We start from the raw sequence: 26092 nt of genomic DNA, 5'->3' as shown, positions 1-26092 counted from the left end.
TGAGCCTTTTTGTGTCAGTTCTGAGCAGTGCTATGTCCGAAATGTTTTCCTCAGTCACCCATAAGAAAACGGCATGATTTTAACACTGTGCACCATTTTTCTGATCCCCACCCCCTCCCTGGTCAGTGCAGAAGCATCAGGAGAAGGAGTGAGACATGGATAAGAGGAGGTGTAAAGACCTTCTCTCTGTGTGATATTGGGAGAATAGTAGTGAAATTTGGTGCCAATGAGAAACCATTAACCAAATTACATCTCACAGAAAATTGTGAGCTCTGGCCATTTTTTCACATGTATGGATACCTTACTGTTTGAAGTTTTACCCAAGGGTAATGTTACAGGGCACTACATTTTTGCATCACTGCAGAGGAAGGTAGGAGGCACTTTCAAGTCAAATTTTGTACTTCTGTATCACAATGGGGGAAAAAAATGACTGGACTTCAAAACAGTGGCCCTTTAATCTTTTTGCACAGTGTACTTTTGCTGCCCTCAATCAGAAGGTACTTTACTTTGTATATTCGCATTGGAGATGATAAGCCCTTGCTTCATTCGATCTGTGAACTGATATATGAAACCAGTTGGAAGTAGTTATAGAGATACTGAAAACAGTGGACAGTCATCCTGACTCAGCAACCACAAAGCTGTCATACACAGCTTACGGCAATGGTTAGGAACTATATTTGATGGTGTTTCAAATGTCTTTGTAATATTTCTCAATCTACTTTGATGCATTACAGGAACAATAGGGTCATATATTGCTCCAAAGTATAGGTTGTCTGATGGGTGGGTACGCAAACTAACAGATGCACGTAACGAGACAGTTAGCTGCTGTATTGTTCATATGAGAGAGAGAATGGCTGATGTAGTCCATGTAACGTCCTCTATTTATCTGATTGGTAACCTCTTGGTGAGCATCACCTTGTGTGGTTTTTGATACACTTTAATCATTCCATTCCTGCACACTACGACTCATCAGTTCCGGCTATCTATCTCCACACCTTGAACATTCAATGGTGGAGTTCCAGTCCCCATCCAGCCATTGTTCTGTGATACGAAGAAAGAATTGTCACATGTGTGGAGCAGTGACTTCTGCACACTGTAGGGAAAAGATAGCTATGGGTGGTGGTGGTGGTGGTGGTGGTGGATGCGACTTGCCCATGGCAACTGACTTTGGCAACTCATAAGTCATTTGATTGGGCTTGGCTGTGGCATAACAGTGGACCAGGATGTATTTAGATTAAGTGGGCGGGAGAATGCTGCTTTGGGAGAGGTTGGAAGAATTTTCCTCATTTCAGAGTACGATGAAATGTAGACAATGCTCTGGCAGGGGATGTGGTTAAAGGCCTGGCCAGACAGAATGCGGCCTGGCCGTCCGGCCTGTGGCCTTGAACCGCAGCCGGCAGGCCGCACTGTTGAATCGCTCGTTACTGTATGGCGGCAGTCACACAGAGAGCGGCTCTGACGCACCGGCAACCGGCCTGCCGCACCGGCCGCCGCCGGGTTGTCACAGATTACAGATGCGCCGCAAGCCGGAGTGGCTGCTTGCCTCTGTTGGCGCACTAAACTGCTCTGTGGTCACACTGGAAGCAGCGGCGTGAGGCGGTTTTTGTCTTGCAGCTCGTAGTGCATGCATCATGGACACAGAAAGACTCATAGAGGATGTGAGACAATACAACTTTTTGTATGATACATGCGATCCTGAATTGGAGGTGGAATACTTTTGCCCTCGATATACTCTTGATAGAAAGCTGAATTCTCAGAAATAGTGTTGTCACTGTGACGTCCATATTTTGGAATATCAACTATTGTAAGCTCGTAGTATGGATCAACGATCGCCAGGAGAAGCAGCGAAAAGAATTGTTTGTAACAGAAGAACTGGGATCCACTATCCTTCGGGCATTTTAACCATCTTTTCCATCTATGCTTCCAAGCCAGTTCGGAAATCCCCAAAGTTCTAGAAATCCTTCTTCAGATTTCTTCCACATCTCTGTTGTAGGAGTAGGTAAATACTTGGGATGTAGAACAGTCCATATTGCCTGGCACACTTGTTTCACAATTTCTGAGACTGTTGAACGTCCCAACCGAAAAGAAAAAGCTATGGTCTGGTGACTGTCACCTGAAGTCAAGTATCTGGAAAAGATTAAAATAAATTATGCCGATAGAACGAATAGATAAGTTAACGACCAAAGATATGTTTGTTTAAATTCAATGACAATGTTATGAATACAATGAAACAAAACAATCTATTTTAGTAGAAAGTTCTCTCTAGCGGGACATACGGAACTAGATGTTACTACCGTTTGCTGTTTTCGTAAGCACTGCAGATAAATTTATCACACCACTCGTAACTACATTGTGGGAAAGCACTTACTTCTGCGAACCTTTCATATGATACAGCAAAACTGAAATGGAATAATTTATATGACTTCGGGAAACACAAAGAGGCTACAAATGGTAAAATGTACCTCAAACAAATGGCTAGTCTGTGCCTTGTATCAAATGGCTATCTCCAGTTCGTTGTGCTACCTTTTTATCAGGCGATGCAGTTCATCGAAACATTCTCGCGACATACGAAAATATTTGAAGAACCTATCTTCAAAAAAAATCAAATGGCTCTCAGCACTATGGGACCTAACATCTGAGGTCATCAGTCCCCTACAACTTAGAACTACTTAAACCTAACTAACCTAAGGACATCACACACATCCACGCCCGAGGCAGGATTCGAACCTGCGACCATAGCAGTCGCGCGGTTCCGGACTGAAGTGCCTAGAACTGCTTGGCCACCCCGGCCGGCGAACCTATCTTCGTCAGACTCTAGTTCAATACACAGATGATGGTATTCTCCTAAGCTTTCTGTCTTGCTATTAATATCGTGCATCCAACATCTCCTGTTCTTGGTGCCGTTTCGTATCGCTAGTGCGAGTTCTTCCTCGTCCGAGCTACTCATCTCTGCACTTAAAAAAAATGAACTCGCACAAAGATAACTCATCCCGCGTGAAGCTTCCAAATCGTCTAACGCCAAGACAAACGCGCTACGCATGCTAGCTTAATAATGGGGTTCGGCCCCTTCCACAGTGTAACAGCTGACGCATCAAGAGTCACTGCTGCGGCCAGCCGTTGCCTGTGTGGCGTACCTGGCCGCTGACGGGCCCGGCCTGCCGCTGCGCCGTCCGTCGCAGCAGCAGGCCGCATTCTGTCTGGCCAGGCCTTAAGTTGTTCCAATGTGAGTGACATCGGGTAATGGAAGGATGGTTCTGTGCAGTGGTTGGTGGTGTATCTGGATGATTAGAGACATCTGTGGACACGGCACAGAAAATATGTTTATGGACTAGATTTGAAGGACAAAAGCTTGTCTGTGCAGGTCTCAGTGAGACCTTGAGCATACTGGGAACAGGACTACTCATTAAGGCAGTGTGCAGGTGGCTTCACTGTATGGAAGAGACACTGCTAAGTGAGGAAGAAATCACAGCTATTGCACTGGAGGTACTGTTGATGGTTGATGAGCTCTAAATGGATGGGGATTTTGGTGGAGCCATGGAAAATTTCCCCTCAAAGGATTAGTTGTAGTTAAGGATATATCTTAACTGGTCAATGTATAAGGAACGAGGTAGTGGGTTTGGGGTGGGCAAGACAGTGGGAGATTTACTACTATAAAACATGGCTGTGGGAGATATCAGTGTACCAGGAGGTGGCATTGACAGTGACAAACAAGGATACAGGTGGTTGGTTGGTTTAATGATTAAAGGGAATAAACTAAGAGGTCATCAGTCCCACTTCGCTGGAATAGGTAAGTCAACAAAATTACATAACAAAGAAAGGTCTAGTGTGTGAAACCCATGGAAAGAAAACCTCAAGATGTACCGAATGTCAATAAAGCTGAGAGAAAGAACAAGCAAGAAGAAAAGGGGGGAAATGAAGGAATGAAGATAAGGTGCCCTGTTCAGGGAGGAGCCATAAGCCCCCAAAGACAGAAAGTGTGAATGGGGACATACCACTCCCCCCCCCCCCCCCCCCACCACTTACCAGAAGCACCCCACCCAACAATACCCAGAAATGATTAGTGACATGGACGGGCAACAGAACCACAGGAAAATGCCAATTCAAACAGAACATGTGAGGAGGAGGAAAAAGAGCAAAAGCATGGGTAGGGTGAGGACTGGGGAAGACCACCAAGCTCAGACAGATGTTGCCCATTTGGGGCGGAGGGAGCAACAGGGCATCCTGCCAAACCCTCAATGGGCTGACAAAGCTGAGGCGCCTACTCTTAGAGAAGTTGGTGAAAACCCCCTTCACAAATAACCCACAAAGCCAGGTCAGCCGCTGAGGCATCGTCTGCTAACAACAGGGTAGTGAGTCAGGAAAATCCATTGTAACACAGAGAGATTAGGAAAGTCCAGCTAAATGTGGACTGCTACCAAATAGGCACCACAGTGAGAATGTGATGGATCCTTGTGATGGAGGAGATGGCCACGAGTCAGCCAAGTGTGGCCTATGTGGAGCTGGCAAAGAACGATGGAATCCTTGCGATAGGCCCGCATGGAGGATCTCCACAAATTCATGGTCTCCTTAATTGCCTGGGTTTTGTTCATCGAAGTCAGAGTATGCTACTCCGTGTTCCAAATCCTCAGAACTTGACACCATAATACCGATCCAAGGTCCAGCACCAGAATACTGAACTCAAGAGGTGGTTTTCCAGTAGCCAATTTGGCCAGCCTGCCAGCAAGTTCATTCTCCGGGATCCCAATGTGACCAGGGGTCCAGACAGGGACCACAGAGTGTTCACATTGCTTGACGGCAAAAAGGGAATCCTGGGACTAATGGATTGTGAGAGTAACACTGGTCAAGAGCTTGCAAACTGCTCAAGCAGTTGCTACAGATGAGGAAGGACCACCGATGCATGAACAGATATCCTCAAGAGTACGACAGATGGCTACCAACTCCACAGTGAGAACACTGCAGCCATCTGGCAAGGAGCAGAGTTCATTACATCCCACGTGGATGCAAGCAAAGGCAGCAGACTGGAAACTATTAAGCCATCAGTATAGACTACTCCGAATCCTGAAACATGCCGAGAATGGAGAAGAGTTCAAGACAGAGCTGTGGACGGGGATGCACCACGGAGGTGCACATGAGTGGAGCTGAAAAAGAGGCAGTAGAGGAGAAAGCTGGAGTTCTGAAAAAAGGGACAGGTTGTGGATGGTGACCACAAGTGAAGACCTGGGCTCCCATTGTGGGAGGTGGATCTCTGTATCTGGAAACAGGAAATAGTAGTTTTGTGTGCTCCAGGGTGCAACAGATGTTTAACGCATAACCAATCAACTATTGTTGGTGCAGAATACACAACAGTGGGATCCCTGCTTCCGCTAGTAGGTTGATCGTGGGGCTTGTCTGAAATGCGCCAGTTGCCAGCCGTATCCCACAATGGTATATTGCGTCCAGCATCTGTAATGTTGGAGGTGCCATCGACCGGTAAGCAAGACACCCATAATCTAGAACAGACTGGACCAATGCTTTGTAGAGCATACCACAGTAGAGCAGTCCATGCCCCAGCTGGTACTGCTGAAGCATCGAAGAGCACTGAATTGTGACCAACACGTCTGCTTTAGTTGACGGAGATGGGGCAGCCATCTCAATCAGGCATCAAAGACCAGTCACAAGGAACAATGAGAATCCGCCACACTGAGGTGATCAAGGTACAGATCCAGATGGGGAAGCACTGTATGGTGATGGCAGAAATTCATAACACATGTTTTGGCAGGTGAAAATGGGAAGCCATGAGCAGAGCCCAAGATTGCACTCTATGTATTGCTCCCTGCAGTCTGTGTCCAGAGGAACCAGGCATGGCCTGCACCTCAATAGGTATGCGAAGGGGAGGCTGGCAAAGTGGGTGGGTGGTGGTGGGATCACTCATGGAAAAATTCCTGTAGTAGTTGGTGTTACAGCTGCACCTTTTTTTAGATTGAAATCAGCTGATAGATATATCTGCTAAAAGGAAGTCCCTCTAACTAAGGGACTCCAAGTAGAGAAGGAATTAGCATATTTCATCAAAATATAAGAAGCATTAGAGATAAAGTTAGTGAACTGCTTATAGATGTTGACTCTGAAATTATTGGTATGTTGGAGCACCGCTTAAATAATTTGACAATTCAGAGGCTTCCTTTACCAGGATACAGATTAGCTGGCTGTTTTTCAAGGAGTTCCTTGCGGGGTCGGGAAGTATTCCATTTGAGTCCATAGACATATCACGGCACTGCACTGAACAGATATTTGAATGATGTGGGAGGCAGTTGAGTTTAGTGAAACTAAACTTCTAATTGTTGTTGTTTACAGCCTGGAAATAAAATAAAATCAGAAAACTGAAACTAATCACAAAATTTAGCCTTCCATAATTATGTGAATTTATTTTAATTAACTTGATAGCTCCCAGCCACAGAAATCCATTTTGTTTTCATCTGAGGTGAGAGTTGTAAACAAAGAGGAAACATCAAAAACACTACATGTAAACTACAACTTTGACAGCTCTGTGCATTCACAAATCTGGCATCTTGGGTGCAACAGAAAAATTTTTTCTGGGTAACATCTGGCTGCTTGTTGCTCTTGCTGATACAACTAACAGCAGAACTTCAAGCAGCCACAAAGAGGGAGAAGGTACTGCCCATATGTGACAGAACTGCACATGTGCATGTGCATGAGCCCGCTGTCAATTGCTCAAACAAACCTAATGTAAACTGTTGTGATGTCAAGCTCATCGGAAGCAGTTTCTTGTTATGAAGTTTTGCATAGTCTTCATCCTAACGCATTTAGCACATTTTTCTGTTGGCAGATTCTTGTGTGGGCACTGTGTTTGAGTGAGAACAGTGTGAGCCAGAGCAGTTCACACACTCAGGTGGTGGGGTGCAAATGACTCTCCGGATGGAGAGGGTGGCCACAGTTGCTGCAAATAGGATTCGTGTCAATTGTGAAGGCACGTGACCATAACAGAGGCATCAGAAATGGTGAATGGGAGGTGGGGTATAAGGCTTCATGTTGCAACAGTAAACCACAGCCCTGTCTTTTTCTGGAAGGGTACCTCCTCAAAAGCCAGAATCAAAGTGCCGGTGTCAATAAGATTGCCCTTAGGACTTCTCTGGACTCTGATGAAATGAACACCATGCCATGCTAGATTAGTCCCGGTTCCTGTCAGATTGAAGGAAGAGGTCCCTATGGAAGATAACACCCTGACTCGTACTTAAGGACTGGTGAGGAGTGAAGTTCACTGGGATGTCTCCTAAGTGTTTGCCAGCACAAAGAGAAGTTGATTGACTGGGAGAAAATGTTTTAATCATTAGGGAAACAGATCACATCTAACCGAGTGAGTCTATTCACCAAATTTTCTGTGTGTTCGACTAAAAAAGAACAGTTTGGTAGTGGTGAAAGTCTCCCCATCTGCCCTAAAACAAACCAAGTAACAGGGAAAGGATTTCATCCCAAGCCAGCTGGCCTGGCTTGCCTCCCAGGGGGTGACCAGAGAGGGCAGGGCTGAGGCAGCAAGAATGAGAGCAGACAGAGAACTTTTCCTTTTTGATGAGACACTTGCAGAAGAGTGGTCAGAAGTAGGAAGCTTAGCATGCTTCATGTGCAAAGCTTCCGCCCTGGTGTCACCCACTCTGATCAGGGGCTCGCCCCACCCAGCTGCAGCAAGGGCCTCCTGACATGGCAGTCATTGCTGGGAGTTCTAATTCCCTGAAAAAGATGAGCGACCACTACTAGGCTTACACAAGGTAATGGCAGCTCAGGTACCAGAAGTGCAATCCCTGTGTTGTCAGTGGGCTTGGCAAGATGGATAGAAAGCAACAGCCCCACCACATGGACTGGCTACCATGCTGGTGACTTGGCAAGGGAGGGTGGACGGGGAGGGGGGGGGGGGGGAGCAGTGGCGGGGAAGGAAAGGAGGAAGGATGGGAGGGGGAGAGCAACCTGCAGCAGAGACGCTAGGGAGGGAGTTGTTCTTCACACGGTGTGTACTATGGAAACCATTTAAAAATGGAGGTAAAACCCAAGAGGACCAGAAAAAGCAGAGAAAAAAGGGAGAGGGGGGGAAGGGGGACAGGAGTGGGAAGAGCTCTAAGATGGGAAGGAGCAGATATGAGGAAGAGCTAAGATGGGAAGGAGCGGATATGAGGAAGAGCTAAGATGGGAAGGAGCGGATATGGGGAAGGGCATGCAGCCTGGGAGAGAAGAAAGGCTGCAATAGCTCAGCCCCCCACCCCGCCCCCCACACACAAAAGTGCTGCAGGTTCATGTGGAGGGGGGGGATTCAGATGGTGAATGCAGCCTGGGAGAGAAGAAAGGCTGCAATAGCTCAGCCCCCCCCCCCCCCCCCTGCCAAACACACACAAAAGTGCTGTAGGTTCATGTGGAGGGGGGGGGGGATTCAGATGGTACTGGGGTAAGATGGTGAAGAGCTGATGATGAATGTGGTTTGCGTCCTTGATATACAGGGTGTTACAAAAAGCTACGGCCAAACTTTCAGGAAACATTCCTCACACACAAATAAAGAAAAGATGTTATGTGGACATGTGTCCGGAAACGCTTAATTTCCATGTTTGAGCTCATTTTAGTTTCGTCAGTATGTTGTATCAAGTTGGAATGAAGCCTCATCCGTAAAGAGAACATTTGCACTGAAATGAGGATTGACACATTGTTGGATGAACCATTCACAGAAGTGTACCTGTGGAGGCCAATCAGCTGCTGATAGTGCCTGCAAACGCTGTACATGGTACGGAAGCAACTGGTTCTCCTGTAGCACTCTCCATACAGTGACGTGATCAACATTACCTTGTACAGCAGCAACTTCTCTGACGCTGACATTAGAGTTATCGTCAACTGCACGAAGAATTGCCTCATCCATTGCAGGTGTCCTCGTCGTTCTAGGTCTTCCCCAGTCACGAGTCATAGGCTGGAACGTTCCGTGCTCCCTAAGATGCCGATCAATTGCTTCGAACGCCTTCCTGTCGGGACACCTTCGTTCTGGAAATCTGTCTCGATACAAACGTACTGCGCCACAGCTATTGTCCCGTACTAATCCATACATCAAATGGGCATCTGCGAACTCCGTATTTGTAAACATTGCACTGACTGCAAAACCACGTTCGTGATGAACACTAACCTGTTGATTTTACATACTGATGTGCTTGATGCTAGTACTGTAGAGCAATGAGTCGCATGTCAACACAAGCACCGAAGTCAACATTACCTTCCTTCAATTGGGCCAACTGGCAGTGAATCGAGGAAGTACAGTACATACTGACGAAACTAAAATGAGCTCTAACATGGAAATTAAGCGTTTCCGGACGCATGTCCACATAACATCTTTTCTTTATTTGTGTGTGAGGAATGTTTCCTGAAAGTTTGGCCATACCTTTTTGTAACATCCTGTAGTTAGGCTCCCGGCAATGGGTTGAAAGTGTTTTCAATATGAGGCAAGATTACTTCCCTGTAAGCATAACCCATGTAAAGTCTGTTGCAGTTAGACAGTAAAGTCAAATGAACGGCTTAAAACCTGCAAGTAACCAGAAACAAACAGTTGTGACACAGTAAAGGTAGAATCAATCCAGAAATCAGGGCACATCAGTTAAACACTTGAAGAATATGTTAAATTTGCAGGATGGCAAGAGCTGTAAATGAGTCTTCATGCACATAATTACAAATTCTTACTGAAGCACAGAGAAGAGATAACTGTTAGTTGGGGGGAGGGGGGGAACACACCACCACCTTACTCTGATCTGTCAGAAACCTCTATAAACAGGCAGAACTATAATGAGCGAATCTGTTCACAGAAAATCTGAATATGATTGAGCTACAGGGAGAACAAACTCTTATTTACATGTTAAGCGGAACAATTCGGATGCAATATTTTATAAACTCAAATAAGTGTTGGTTTTGATATGGTTTACTTTGAAATGTTTTAGAATCCAAAATTCTTAATGAAACATTCACCGACAAGAACAAAGAGCAATTGGATTATTGTAACTTTTTATATTTACGGTATCTATAGTTCAGAAATGAAATATCAATCTTTGCAGGTAGTTCAATGCAATTCTCAAAAATTCTTGAGAACATCGACTAAGTTTTCTGAGCACCTTTAATGCTATAAATCCAAGTCAACTTTTTGACAGCCCATGTGGCTCTGTGATAGCATGCTTGTGTGCCACACGGATTTCCATTCAACACAAACTTTTAAACAATGGCGCATATTCTATGAGCATTTCAATGATGGGTAAAATACATAAAGATGAAAACAATTCAATTTGTAATTTTTCTTGATTTTAAGAAGATCAGTAACTAAGAATTCATATTTGCATTAGTGAGTAGTAGGGAACTAGAATAAAAAGAGAAACATATTTAAGAACAAATAAAATATCATGAAAAGTCAAACAATGGAAAATCCAAGATGGAGTGTAACAATATCGTGAAAAGGAAAGTTGCCACTCACCATATAACAGAGATGCTGAGTCGCAGATAGGCACAACAAAAAGACTGTCACAAATACTAGCTTTTGGCCAGTAAGGCCTTCGTCACATGTCCTTTTTCCCCCTAAGGTAAGTCTTTCTGCTCCCGGGATTGGGATGACTTCTTACCCTCTCCCTTAAAACCCACATCCTTTCGTCTTTCCCTCTCCTTCCCTCATTCCTGACAACCTTGGGTTGCAAAAACTTGAAATTTGTGTGTGTATTTTTATTGTCTCTATCAACGTACCAACACTTTTGTTTGGTAAGTTACAGCATCTCTGTTTTTAGTTATAAATACCTGATTGCCTTGTGGTCTCCTTGTGTGACTTGCAAAATTCTAAAAATAGCCAAACTAATAAGTAATGATGAGGATGTTACATTATTCACTAGAATATTAGTGGTGTTAACCGTTTCAACAAAAGTTATAAAGTTCACCACCTGCAAATAGCTCTTTTGGAATATAAAAACATCAAAGACCTTTTGTCTAAAAGAACATTGTATTTCATATGACAATGTTAAAATAAATTGTTAAAACCTAAAAATTTGAACAAGTCGACAGTTCTGTAGAAAAAATAAGTAATGTAGCACTTCACACGTACTTGTTCATTTTGCTACAAATTGTGGAATAAGAAATTATTTTAAGATATTACTTACATAAACAATGTTAAGTCCAGGACATAATCACAACAAAATCAAACAGATAGATTGCTACTCACAACATAGAAGAAGCATTGAATCACAGACAGACACTATGAAAAGACTGCTAAACTTTCTGCTTTTGGACAAAGCAGAAAACGCGCGCGACCACACACACACACACACACACACACACACACACACACACAGCTACTGCCTATGGCAACTCAAGCCCAGCTGTGGGCTGCGCTTGCATCTGACAAGAACAGCAATCCCGGGTGGGTGGCGGGGGCAAGGAGATGGTATGGGGCAAGGATGGGGAGAGATAACACGGCAGGAATTGTGTTGCTGTGGGAGTGAGCAGGGACATGGTGGGGACAGGACAGGGCTATTAGATGCAGAGTTGGGAGGCTGTTTGGGGGAAGTGGACAGGAGAGACAGAGAGATGTAGGTGAGTTGGGGGGAGGGGTCAAAGAGACATAGATAAGTAGGTCAGTGGGTGGAATAGAAGACTTGTGTAGTGCTGACGTGGGGTTGGAACAGGGAAGGGGTTAGAGGACAGGGACTAGCAATGGCCGAGGCCAGGAAGGTTATGAGAACAAATGGTGTGTTGTAGGAAGAGTTACCACCTGCAAAGTTCACAAAAGCTGTGGGAAGAGTCCAGGTAGCACAGGCTGTGAAGCAGTCATTGAAGTGAAGCACATCGTATTGGGCAGCATGTTCAGTATCTGTGGGGTGCAGCCATCTCTTGGCCACAGTTTGGCAGATGCTATTCATGTGGACAGACAACTTGTTGAATATCATGCCCACGTAGAAAGCAGCACAGTGACTGCAGCTTAGTTTGTAGGTCACTTGGTTGCTTTCAAGGCTAGCCCTGCCTCTGATGTGATAGAAGATGCCTGTGATCAGACTGAAATAGGTTGTATTGGGAGAATTGCATCTAGATCTACTGTAGGGATAGGAGCCATGAGCCAAGGGGTTGGGAGCACAGGTGGAGTAGGAATGGACAGGGATATTGTGTTGGTTCGATGATCATTCAGATACCACTGTGGGAAGGGTGGGGAGAATAGTGGGTAGGATATTCCTCATATCAGGGCATGATGAGAGAGAATTTAAACCCTGGCAAAGAATGTGATTCAGCTGCTCCAGTCCTGGGTAGTACTGAGTCATGAGGGGGCTGCTCCTTTGGGGCTGGACAGTTGGCATATGGAAAGCAGTAGGTGACTGGAGCGAGGAGGCTTGGGAGATCAATTTCAGGTCAAGGTTGGGAGGGTAATTTCAGTCTGTAAAGGCCTCAACGGCATATTTGGAGAGAGACTGCTTGTCACTATACATGTGATGACCACAGGTGGCTAGGATCTACAGAAGGGACTTCTCCACATGAAACAGGTGGCAGCTGTCAAAGTGGAGGTACTGTTGGTGGATGGTACGTTTGGGGAGGGTGGGGGTACTGATGTAGCCATCCTTAAGTTGGACGTCAGTATCGAGAAAGATAGCTTGTTGGGTTCAAGAGGACAAGGTGAAGCAAATGGGGGATAAAGTGTTGACATTCTGTAGGAATGTGGACAGGGTGTCCTCACCTTCAGTCCAGATCATAAGGATGTTATTAATGAATCTGAACCAGGTAAGGGGTTTGGGATTCTGGTTGGTGGGAAGGATACCTCTAGTTGGTCAATAAATAGGTTGACTTAGGATGGAGCCATGCAGGTGCTCATTGCTGAAGTGATGCTTTCAAAAAAGGTGAGTAATTGTGGGAGAGGATTTAGTTGGTGGTGGTGAGTGGATAAGGATATAGTTGGTCATGGTGACCAGAAAGTGAAGTATGATTTGGAGGCAGTGGTCACTGGGAAAAATACTGGCAATGTTAGTGCAAAGTGAGATGGTATCAACAATGACAACCATGGTACTCGGTGGTAAAGGATCAGGAACTGTGGAGAGTTGGTCGAGAAAACGATTGCTGTCTTATATAGGAGCACATGTGACAGATAATACACTGATGGTGTTGGTGCATGAGAGCAAAGAGATTCTTTCAGTTGCAGCACAGTAACTGGCCACAATAAGGTGCTCTGCTTAGTTTGGTTTTACGAAGCATGCAGAAGATAGGACTACAATCAATGGTGTGACTGAGGGAAAGGAGTGGGGGAGGATACATGCAGGGTGTCCCAAAATAATGTATACACTCTTTGAAACAGAATATCTCTTTAATTAAAGGAGACAGAAATACAATTTTTATAGGTAATAATGTAGAAGGTGGTGAAAAACATAACAATGCTTACTTTTGTTTCAGGATTGTCAGCAAACATGGCATTATCATTTGAACAACAGAAATGGGTGCTAAAGTGTTAGTGGAAAACAGAGAATGTGAGTGCGGTACGTCGACGTTGGAGAGTTGAATTTGGAACACCACCACTGACAAGAGTAACAATTACCAGAATCAGAGATAAGTGTGAAATCGAAGGAATGGTGCACAATTTGAAGACGGGACTTAGCAGACGAAAAACTACATACAATCAGACTGTTGATGCAGTAATCCAGGCATACACACAATCCCTGAAGAAATCTTATGAGGAAATGCTCTTGTGAGACTGGGATCTGCAGAAGCAGTGTCCTGGTCTTAGCACTATGTTTGCAAATGAAGATTATTACTTTCAACAGTATGGGGCACCACCTCATTTTCACCTGGATGTGAGGGCATTTCTCAGTTGTACATTCCCTGCCACATGGATACGACAAAGAGGGAGTGTGGAGTACCCTGCTCGATCTCCAGATTGAACTCCTCTAGACTACTTTCTGTGGGGTACTCTCAAGACCACAGTTTACGCTGCGAGACCAGATACACTGGATGATCTTAGAGAGGAAATTGAGCAAGCCTGTGATGCTATTCCATTGGAAACAAAGAAGTTGGCACGTCGCTCAGTCATAAGTCATTATCGATGGTGTAATGCGATGGACAGACACCAGTTTGAACATCCACCTTAAGTCGGGCCGTCAGGCACCTTACACCACTAAAATTGTATTTCTAACCTCTTTCATTAAAGAAATGTCTAGTTTCAAAGAGTGTATACATTATTTTGGGACACCCTGGTGTGTAAGAAAGATGATGAAACTTACCAAACAAAAGCGCTGGCAGGTCGATAGACACACAAACAAACACACAAAATTCTAGCTTTCGCAACCAATGGTTGCCTCGTCAGGAAAGAGGGAAGGAGAAGGAAAGACAAAAGGATATGGGTTTTAAGGGAGAGGGTAAGAAGTCATTCCAATCCCGGGAGCGGAAAGACTTACCTTAGGGGGAAAAAAGGACAGGTATACACTCGCACACACACACATATCCATCCACACATACACAGACACAAGCAGACATTTGTAAAGGCAAAGAGTTTGGGCAGAGATGTCAGTCGGGGCAGATGTACAGAGGCAAAGATGAAGTTGAAAGACAGGTGAGGTATGAGCGGCGGCAAATTGAAATTGAAATTAGCGGAGATTGAGGCCTGGCGGATAGCGAGAAGAAAGGATATGCTGAAGGGCAAGTTCCCATCTCCGGAGTTCTGACAGGTTGGTGTTAGTGGGAAGTATCCAGATAACCCGGACGGTGTAACACTGTGCCAAGATGTGCTGGCCGTGCACCAAGGCATGTTTAGCCACAGGGTGATCCTCATTACCAACAAACACTGTCTGCCTGTGTCCATTCATGCGAATGGACAGTTTGTTGCTGGTCATTCCCACATAGAACGCTTCACAGTGTAGGCAGGTTAGTTGGTAAATCACGTGGGTGCTTTCACACGTGGCTCTGCCTTTGATCGTGTACACCTTCCGGGTTACAGGACTGGAATAGGTGGTGGTGGGAGGGTGCATGGGACAGGTTTTACACCGGGGGCGGTGTCCCATGCACCCTCCCACCACCACCTATTCCAGTCCTGTAACCCGGAAGGTTACAGGACAGGACAGGTTTTACACCGGGGGCGGTGTCCCATGCACCCTCCCACCACCACCTATTCCAGTCCTGTAACCCGGAAGGTGTACACGATCAAAGGCAGAGCCACGTGTGAAAGCACCCACGTGATTTACCAACTGACCTGCCTACACTGTGAAGCGTTCTATGTGGGAATGACCAGCAACAAACTGTCCATTCGCATGAATGGACACAGGCAGACAGTGTTTGTTGGTAATGAGGATCACCCTGTGGCTAAACATGCCTTGGTGCACGGCCAGCACATCTTGGCACAGTGTTACACCGTCCGGGTTATCTGGATACTTCCCACTAACACCAACCTGTCAGAACTCCGGAGATGGGAACTTGCCCTTCAGCATATCCTTTCTTCTCGCTATCCGCCAGGCCTCAATCTCCGCTAATTTCAATTTCAATTTGCCGCCGCTCATACCTCACCTGTCTTTCAACTTCATCTTTGCCTCTGTACATCTGCCCCGACTGACATCTCTGCCCAAACTCTTTGCCTTTACAAATGTCTGCTTGTGTCTGTGTATGTGTGGATGGATATGTGTGTGTGTGCGAGTGTATACCTGTCCTTTTTTCCCCCTAAGGTAAGTCTTTCCGCTCCCGGGATTGGAATGACTTCTTACCCTCTCCCTTAAAACCCATATCCTTTTGTCTTTCCTTCTCCTTCCCTCTTTCCTGACGAGGCAACCATTGGTTGCGAAAGCTAGAATTTTGTGTGTATGTTTGTGTTTGTTTGTGTGTCTATCGACCTGCCAGCGCTTTTGTTTGGTAAGTTTCATCATCTTTCTTTTTAGATGTATTTTTCCCACGTGGAATGTTTCCCTCTAATAGTAGGACAGACCTAAGGATTTGAAGAGGAACTGGAGCCCGTCAGAGGTTCTGGAATGGGGTCACAGTGACAGGGTTCGTAGGTGGACAGCTGACAGAGATCCTCCACACATAATCCTTGTTGTTCATAGCCACAATGTGGAGTCTTTGCTGGCAGGAAGGATTATATAAAGTCCAGTTTTTAGGTAGTGGAGTGTGGTTCTTTATTGCGGGTGTAAGGTTGGTTTCTATGTCGAGCGATTTGGGGAGTGATGGTGAAGCCAGGTTCAAGGTTATGAAATTTAGGAAATTCTGGAAAGTTAACAAGGTGTGATTTGGGGCCAGTTTGAGTGGATCACAGTGGGTGGTTAGGTGAACTGGGTCAGGTAGGGTTCAATATTGGTTCTGGGTTGAGTCTAATTGGTAGGATTGATGGAGAAAAAGTGTTTCACTTGTAGGGACCAGGAAAAGAAGAGTAGGCTTTAACAAGTTCAGCCTGATTGAATTTGGGAGTGGGGCGAAAGGAAAGGTCTTTGGAAAGGACAGATACTTCAATGAGACTGAGGTTTTTAGATCAAAGGTTCATGACTACGTTTCATGTCTGTTTAGGTTCTAGTTTCTGTATGGTGGTGGCAGGGAGATTTGGAGGGCGAGGTAAATGTAGGTCTAAGAGACAGGGTTTGTCGGCTATGGTGAGATGAGGAGGAAGTCTGATGGAGGCTCTTGTAGATGTGGTGGACAGTGGAAGTCCAAGGCATGAGTAGGATGTGACCAAGTTGAAGAGTTTTTTGGGGTGGCATTGTGCATGCTGCTCTAATTCCTAGAGGGAATGAGTTCCAACCTGGTAGATGGGATGCATGAATTTAGATTGCAGAGAAGGAGAATTTTATGGATGGAGAGCTGGTTTCGCAAGGATGTTTGGGTCCGATTTATTCGGTTTTATGGGACTAGGTTGGTGAGGGCGCTGACTGATGGAATTTGGACAGATAGAGGTCACTTTGGAAGGGGCTGCAGCACTACACATGTCTTCTATTTCACCAGTGGACTTACTAGTCTTTCCCCCTTCTCTACAGCTTTCCTCAGACCTACTCCCTCTCCCCAGCAGAGCCTTTGGACTTTGCACCTAGCAGACTTATCCTGTCCTCAGCACACCTCTGCTTGCTCCCAGAAAGCACAAAATAATCTCCTCACGTCTACCATACTAGTCTTCCCCCTACCCACTCCACCCCTCCTCCCTAGCCCCACCAAGCATCCCGAATTGCTGCTCTTATCAGTTGCAGGCACAGCCCGTAGTCAGCACGAGTGGCCACAAATAGTATCCATGTGTGTGAGAGTCATGTTTGCGCATTTTCTGCTTCTGAAGCACTTTTTTTCTGAAAACTACAAATTTAGCAGCCTTTCCACTGTGTCTTCTGCTACTCAACACCTTTTCTACATTTATGAAGAGTGTACATTTGAGAGTCATTCTGTAAAGTTAAGGAACCTAAATATTATAGCAGTTTGGATTTACAAAATTCCCTGGAAAAAAAACCCCACAAACTTTTATGGTTAAATTTCAAAAGCAAAAGAGATAGTCATAACTTCTGACTAAAGCATTAAACTAACATTTGAAAATAACAATGCACTCAGATTCTTTATATATTAAAAAAAAAAAAAACCTCTGGCTGCAAATAAAATTTCTCTGAAGCCCCTAGAGTAAATATACAGTCAACAACCTGTACTACTACAGTTGGAGTCATGAACGATGACGGTTGAGTTTAGGCTTGTTCTGCGAACCTATCTCATGCATTCTTCAACAGGCAATGAGCTTTCAATAGTGTTCTAAGCGCTCTGCTCTGAATGCCATAGCTAGTGTGAGCTTTAAACATGATCATAGCAAATTGTTTAGTCCCTTTGTTGAGAGTTGTCACCGTTGATGGTGCTCGTAAGTGATACATTCCGCATAAGAAAGGGTGAGACATAATTTGCAGTATATGTATGCTTTCTGCAAGCAAGTGCATACAGCAACTGTCACTTGGAACCGTCAACAATGAAATCCTTGTCCGCGCCTCAACATGCGTGAACTGCCGTCATTCGTTGATCAGACTATAATAGTTCAACTAATTACATGTTTGAAGATGTTTGTAAACTGGATTACTCTTTGAGCTGCAAAACTAAGCAGGCAAACAAGGGAAGATTTCATCACATATTTACATTTTATGATTAATATTAACACTTACGTCTTCCATTGCCCTGTGGTATATCACTGCAGAACTTCGACACATCTACTCCACATGCTTTGTGAAGAAGTGGATCTACATGGATGTCAGCTTTTGCTTCCTCAATAAGACCTGCTACTTCTATCTGGCATTCTCTATTAGAAATGCGATGTTTGTTGAATGCATTCTTGAGGCACTCTTCTACTGCTCCCCCATCAGCATTTTCATCTGGAGGGCACATGTCTTCAATCTGAATTACAGACAACATTTCAGTCATAAAGTGCAAATTCTGGTGTAGTAATTTTGACACATGTATCATCACCTTTAATTGAATAAACAACTTACAAAAGCAAGAAACAGATGTCTTAGGAAATAAGATAAAAATGTACAGGTACAAGAACAAAAAATTTCTATGCTGATACCCACTGGGAAAAAAAGAAAGAAGAAGAAGATGGAAGTCCCTAAAATATTACAAAGATAGAGAGATCACTACGGTATATAGATAATTTTCACTTATGGACCGTCTGACAGCAACTGAATAAAACACAATTTTAGTGCCATACACGTTTCGCCTTTATTTTCTGCAAGGCATCATCAGTGGCAGGTTGCGTAGACAGTTTCTTACATATTACGCTCCTGTTGCATTTTTGGTGTTGTTCTTCTTCCTCTGAGCGCCAATTTGTTGTTTTTTCCGCATTCCACAGCACTATGCACTGAACGCTTGTTTTAATGCAATGTTTTGGTTTCCGTTGCCGATTTGACAGTCGGCAACGGAAACCAAAACATTGCATTAAAACAAGCGTTCAGTGCATAGTGCTGTGGAATGCGGAAAAAACAGCAAATTGGCGCTCAGAGGAAGAAGAACAACACCAAAAATGCAACAGGAGCGTAATATGTAAGAAACTGTCTACGCAACCTGCCACTGATGATGCCTTGCAGAAAATAAAGGCGAAACGCGTATGGCACTAAAATTGTGTTTTATTCAGTTGCTGTCAGACGGTCCATAAGTGAAAATTATCTATATACCGTAGTATTACGCGCAACTGAGGAGGACAGGACCACAAAAGTTGAAGATAGAGAGATCAATTTCAACATCCCCCTCCTCTACCAATTCAATTCAATAGTTCCAATGAAGTTTTCCAAAGCATGACAGATGTTTACTGTTAGATATAAGCATAGATCAGTATGAAACTTTGAATACAAATTAGTTGAAGAAAAACAAATCCAATATCTCCCAATTTTATTATGCCCATACGAAACAGTAAGATCTGGACTGCACATTCACAACTGATCTTGTCAAAATATAAGCTATTTGTCGTCCAGACATGCCGATATCTAGCTGGCTTTCACTGTAGAGTTAGCATATAAAACCACATCTGATCACATGTTTTAGTCAGTGTTCCCATTTCACTAAAGGTATATCTTCAAAAAGAGTCTGCAGTCACAGAATCACTACTGCGGTTCTAGATAATGCAACATATTCAGCTTCTGTCGAAGACTGGAGAACACTTGAGTATCTCATTGTAGTCCAACAGACAGCATTTCCAACAAGCTGGAGTCTATATCCCATCGTAGATTCATTCTCTTATCATCACCGTACCAAGGGATGACTGGATTTCTATTTTTATTACCCCTTTACCTCTCTTGCATGGAATGATATCCCATACATGAGAGGTGAAGGTGTTCAAGTCCAATTTCTGCAGTTTTAACTTACGCCCAGATTTGCAGTATCCATACATTGCTTCTTTGTGGAAGGACAAAGCCTTTCTCCCGTCTATGGCCAATGTAGGCAGTTTTAAAAACGAGCATGTTCATTTAACACTGGATAAATCGGCTGTGGGTGGGAGTGGGACTGTTGCTCTTCTTCCGCAAATGAAGCAATGTATGGGTATTACAAATACAGCCTTAGGTTGAAACTGTAGGAACTGGACCAACTTCCATTCATCTTTGTTATGGAACTGCTCTTTATCTTTCCAGCACATTAAGGAACCATCTCAGTATAATAATTATCGTGGAGAATTTGGGTTCCTTCAGTTTGCTAATTTAGTTTGAAATTTCGTTTTCAATTAATATATGCAGGTTTATTTTTATAATTTCTCAGCTGATCAGAATATCATCAGTTATTAAAGCTATCAAATTCAGATTGTCAAAAACCAGTTTCCTTCATAAAATTATCAAATGTGTAGTTCCATGCTCCCTCTGTCTGATTAATCCTCATAAGGTTTCATCAAGTTTATATAAAAAGTCCCATCGTATTTTTGACTTCTTGAGGCACTTACATATAAATTTCTTCAGTTATTTCAAGATGTAAAAATACATTCTGTACAAGTGTTTGTTTAATAAGCAGGCAATGTTAATTCATGGCCCAAATAGAGGTTCTTATTTATACTGAGGCAAACAACTGAGCCATTTGCCTCCTTGTTGTCATGTCATCTTACCAGTACGCCACCTTTTGATATGTAGTCATGTGCTACACGAACAAACGTTACTAAGTATCCATTCAAGTGACTGCAACTAGAATATGAGAGTGAGTGTATAGTAACAATGATTAATGGAAAATCTCATATCAAGATGTGAAACAAATACTAACAAAGAGATAGAGGGGCTGGCCAGTACTTACCTCAGCTCAGTACAGCCGATAGATACACATAAAACAGAACCGAAAATTTACGTTCCTAGCTTTCGGAAGAAATGTTCCTTCATCGGGGAGGAGAGAGGGGAAAGAAAGGGAAGAAGGGAAAGGAGATTCTCCTTTCCCTTCTTCCCTTTCTTTCCCCTCTCTCCTCCCCGATGAAGGAACATTTCTTCCGAAAGCTAGGAACGTAAATTTTCGGTTCTGTTTTACGTGTATCTATCGGCTGTACTGTATAGTAACAATGTCTGTCTGCCCTCCATATACATCAAACATTATTTACAGGTTGCAAACTTGTAAACTGTCCAAACTATAAGTTAAAAGAATATTTTTTCATATTTTCAATGTTCAAATATCCTGAGCTCTTACACCATACGTCTACATAATTACTGCCTGTAACACCAGTAATTATTATAGCATTTGTTTGTTTTAACTTGAAAGCAATAATCCCAAATCTTTTCTGTTAGCTACAAAAATAACTTTAGCAGGTTTCAGAAGCTAGCCAACTGATTTTTTGCACACAGAAACGAAATTGTAACCTTCCAATTGTAATTTACAGACTCAGAAAAGACTATTTAGTACTCTAGGAATACAAGAGCGTTTTTTTTTTTTAAAAATTGTAGTTTCTGCACAATCAGAGCTTTCAAATTTTATTTTGCCAGTCTTTCCGACTAATGGAATTGTGGGTCACCTGATGTTACTGTGGAAACCAAAGAGCTGACACAACACTACTGTCAGCTGCTGAGACGCCACTACCGAGTGGAGGCACACACTGTCTAAACTACATCAGAATCTGGGATGCAATCTGACTCTGAGCCCATCTGAGGCAATTGTGGTGTGACCTGTGGAATGCAGGGGCCATTAATTGCCATAGGCAGAATTTTGACACAGAGTGGAGTGGAGTGGAGTGGACTTTATTTTGGAATGGAGATTTAAGACCGCTAGGAGTGGTTCTTATGAGAACCCCACATACACTTCTCGTGAATAAACTGGAGGGAGGGTGGGGCATGCTTCTAGCATGGGATCCATGATGTGTGTAAGATGGACCTTGATCATTTTTGTAAGCGACTGTGAGTTTTCACTCATGCAACACATACAGCAACTACAAATGAAAGCTGAGCAGGGTTGCCAGGAACTAGTGACAGCTATATTACTGACAGTCTCCCACGTCACTTGTGTTTATGGCTTTTCCACCATTTAATGAACACCATGAAGAGCGGGACGCTCACCACCAGTGATTGCAATTATATTTTCCACATTCTGAAAATTTTGATTTGGAAAGAGAGGAGGTGGACAGGGACCGTGATTGCTGTGTTCGGATGAGGGCTGAGTTGGCATCTCTTCGCTCACAGCTGCAGGTGGTGCTGACTTCGGTCGCGCAGCTTGAGGCTGTTGCCAATGGGCACCACTGTGGGGAGCCGGGCTTGGGTATCACGGGGATGTCAACCTCGTCCCGTCTGTCCCCAGATCGGTCTGCCGCTGTGGTTGCCCCGGTTGCTGCCCGCAGTGGGGCTGAGCCCTCGCCTGTGGTTGATTGGGAGGTCGTTCCAAGGCGTGGTAGGCAGCAAAAGACGTCCCCGGAGGCTGATCAGAAAGCCTCCCCGGTGCGTCTGACAAACAGATTTCAGGTACTGTCTCTGGCTGAGCCAGATGCAGCTACCTGCCCTGTTTGAGAGGATGATTCTCAGCCTTCAAGGTCTGGGCAATCGCAGAGGGTGGGCTTATTGGTAGTTGGGAGCTCCAATGTTAGGTGCGTAATGGGGACCATTAGGGATATGGCGGCTAAGGAGGGGAAGAAATCCAGTGTGCACTCCGTGTGCATTCCGGGTGGAGTCATTCCTGATGTGGAAAGGGTCTTTCCGGATGCCATGAAGAGCACAGGGTGCAGCCAGCTGCAAATAGTGGCACATGTTGGCACTAATGACGTGTGTCGCTTTGGATCTGAGGAAATTCTCTCTGGATTCCAGCGGCTATCTGGTTTGGTGAAGGCTGCCGGTCTTGCTTACGAGACAAAGGCAGAGCTCACCATCTGCAGCATCGTTGACAGAACTGACTGCGGACCTTTGGTGCAGAGCCGGGTGGAGGGTCTGAATCAGAGGCTCAGACGGTTTTGCGACCGTGTTGGCTGCAGGTTCCTTGACTTGTGCCATAGGGTGGTGGGGTTTCGGGTTCCGCTGAATAGGTCAGGAGTTCACTACACTCAGCTGGTGGCTACACGGGTAGCAAAGGCTGTGTGGCGTGGACTGGACAGTTTTTTAGGTTAGAAGGCCTCGGGAAAGTACGGGATGGGCTGTAATCTCAAAGAGTGCATGGCAAATACAGGAAGTGCTTGGATCAAGGAACAGTCGGAATTCTAGTTTTAAATTGTTGTAGTTGTGCTGGGAAAGTCCCTGAGCTTCAAGCGCTAATAGAAAGCACAGAAGCTGAAATCGTTATAGGTACAGAAAGCTGGCTAAAGCCTGAAATAAGTTCTGCAGAAATTTTTACGAAGTCTCAGATGGTGTTCAGGAAAGATAGATTAGGCAGAATTGGTGGTGGAGTGTTTGTGTCTGTCAGTAGTGGTTTATCTTTTAGTGAAGTCGAAGCAGATACTTCATGCCAATTGGTATGGGTGGAGGTTATACTCAACAGCCGAACTAAGTTAATAATTGGCTCCTTCTACCGACCCCCAGACTCCGATGACATAGTTGCTGAACAGTTCAGAGAAAATTTGAGTCTCGTAACAAATAAATACCCCACCCATACAGTTATAGTTGGTGGGGACTTCAACCTTCCCTCGATATGTTGGCAAAAATACTTGTTCAAAACTGGTGGTAAGCAGAAAATATCTTCCGAGATTGTCCTAAATGCTTTCTCCGAAAATTATTTCGAGCAGTTAGTCCACGAACCCACGCGAATTGTAAATGGCTGCGAAAACACACTTGACCTCTTAACCACAAACAATCCAGAGCTAATAGAGAGCATCATGACTGATACAGGGATTAGTGATCACAAGGTTGTTGTAGCTAGGCTCAAAACCGTTTCTTCCAAATACACCAGAAACAAACGCAAAATTATTTTATTTAAAAAAGCGGATAAAGTGTCACTAGAAGCCTTCCTAAGAGACAATCTCCATTCTTTCCAAACTGCCTATGCAAATGTAGACGAGATGTGGCTCAAATTCAAAGATATAGTAGCAACAGCAATTGAGAGATTCATACCTCATAAATCGGTGAGAGATGGAACTGATACCCCATGGTACACAAAACAGGTCCGAACACTGTTGCAGAGGCAACGGAAAAAGCATGCGAAGTTCAGAAGAACGCGAAATCCCGAAGATTGGCTAAAATTTACAGACGCGTGAAATTTGGCACTGACTTCAATGCGAGATGCCTTTATAGGTTCCACAACAAAACATTGTCTCGAAATTTGGTAGAAAATCTGAAGAAATTCTGGTCGTATGTAAAGCGGCAAGACGCAGTCAATACCTTCACTGCGCAGTGCAAATGGTACTGTTACCGACGACTGTGCCGCTAAAGCGGAGTTATTGAACACAGTTTTCCGAAATTCCTTCACCAGGGAAGACGAATGGAATATTCCAGAATTTGAAACACGAACAGCTGCTAGCATGAGTTTCTTAGAAGTAGATACCTTAGGGGTTGTGAAGCAACTCAAATCACTTGATACGGGCAAGTCTTCAGGTCCAGATTTTATACCAATTAGGTTCCTTTCAGATTACACTGATGCAATAGCTCCCTACTTAGCAATCATATGCAACCACTCACTCACTGATAGATCTGTACCTACAGATTGGAAAACTGCAGGTTGCACCAGTGTTTAAGAAAGGTAGTAGGAGTAATCCATCGAACTACAGACCTATATCATTGACGTCGGTTTGCAGTAGGGTTTTGGAGCACGTAATCAGCACGGTTTCAGAAAACATTGTTCTTGTGCACCGCAGCTAGCTCTTTATTCGCACGAAGTAATGGCCGCTATCGACAGGGGATCTCAAGTTGATTCCGTATTTCTAGATTTCCGGAAAGCTTTTGACACCGTTCCTCACAAGCGACTTCTAATCAAGCTGCGGGCCTATGGGGTATCGTCTCAGTTGTGCAACTGGATTCGTGATTTCCTGTCAGGAAGGTCGCAGTTTGTAGTAATAGACAGCAAATCATCGAGTAAAACTGAAGTGATATCAGGTGTTCCCCAGGGAAGCGTCCTGGGACCTCTGCTGTTCCTGATCTATATAAATGACCTGGGTGACAATCTGAGCAGTTCTCTTAGGTTGTTCGCAGATGATGCTTTAATTTACCGTATAGTAAGGTCATCCGAAGACCAGTATCAGTTGCAAAGCAATTTAGAAAAGATTGCTGTATGGTGTGGCAGGTGGCAGTTGACGCTAAATAACGAAAAGTGTGAGGTGATCTACATGAGTTCCAAAAGAAATCCGTTGGAATTTGATTACTCGATAAATAGTAAATTCTCAAGGCTGTCAATTCAACTAAGTACCTGGGTGTTAAAATTACGAACAACTTCAGCTGGAAAGACCACATAGATAATATTGTGGGGAAGGCGAGCCAAAGGTTGCGTTTCATTGGCAGGACACTTAGAAGATGCAACAAGTCCACTAAAGAGACAGCTTACACTACACTCGTTCGTCCTCTGTTAGAATATTGCTGCGTGGTGCGGGATCCTTACCAGGTGGGATTGATGGAGGACATCGAAAGGGTGCAAAAAAGGGCAGCTCTTTTTGTATTATCACGTAATAGGGGAGAGAGTGTGGCAGATATGATACGCAAGTTGGGATGGAGGTCATTAAAGCAAAGACGTTTTTCGTCGCGGCGAGATCTATTTACGAAATTTCAGTCACCAACATTCTCTTCTGAATGCGAAAATATTTTATGGGCCCAACCTACATAGGTAGGAATGATCATCAAAACAAAATAAGAGAAATCAGAGCTCGAACAGAAAGGTTTAGGTGTTCGTTTTTCCTGCGCGCTGTTCGGGAGTGGAATGGTAAAGAGATAGTATGATTGTGGTTCGATGAACCCTCTGCCAAGCACTTAAATGTGAATTGCAGAGTAATCATGTAGATGTAGATGTTGTCAGGAAATCTTGAACCATGCCACCTCATACAAAAATCTGATTCCTTAACAAATCTGGTGGAACCTTTGTCATCTACAACATTTTCTTTATTACAAGAAGATTTTTCTACAAAAACAAGTTACTGCAGTCTCTGCCCCCAGCCCAAAAACATAAAAGACTTAAAAGTGTTTCTGGGTAAGATCAACTATTATGGTCGATCCACTGCAAAATTAGCGGAAACCTTACACACTGAACCAGCTAAGATGCCACGGTGCACGTTTCAAAAGAACACCTTGCTGTCAGCTGA

At 44.2% G+C, this 26092-nt stretch overlaps 1 protein-coding gene across 1 annotated transcript in view; it reads right to left on the bottom strand.

Moving 5' to 3' along the window:
* The window catches only part of LOC124596614 (Golgi apparatus protein 1), a 146387-nt gene that overhangs the window by 12362 nt on the left and 107933 nt on the right, over positions 1–26092 (bottom strand). The window contains exon 14 of the mRNA XM_047135835.1: positions 18111–18339. Coding sequence (XP_046991791.1) covers positions 18111–18339 — 229 coding nt within the window. The remainder of the gene's footprint in view (positions 1–18110; positions 18340–26092) is intronic.

This window comes from Schistocerca americana, chromosome 2 (assembly GCF_021461395.2).
Source record: "Schistocerca americana isolate TAMUIC-IGC-003095 chromosome 2, iqSchAmer2.1, whole genome shotgun sequence".
Classification (NCBI taxonomy): domain Eukaryota; kingdom Metazoa; phylum Arthropoda; class Insecta; order Orthoptera; family Acrididae; genus Schistocerca; species Schistocerca americana.
Note: the sequence above shows the minus strand (reverse complement) of the source record. Positions and strands in the feature narration are given on the sequence as shown.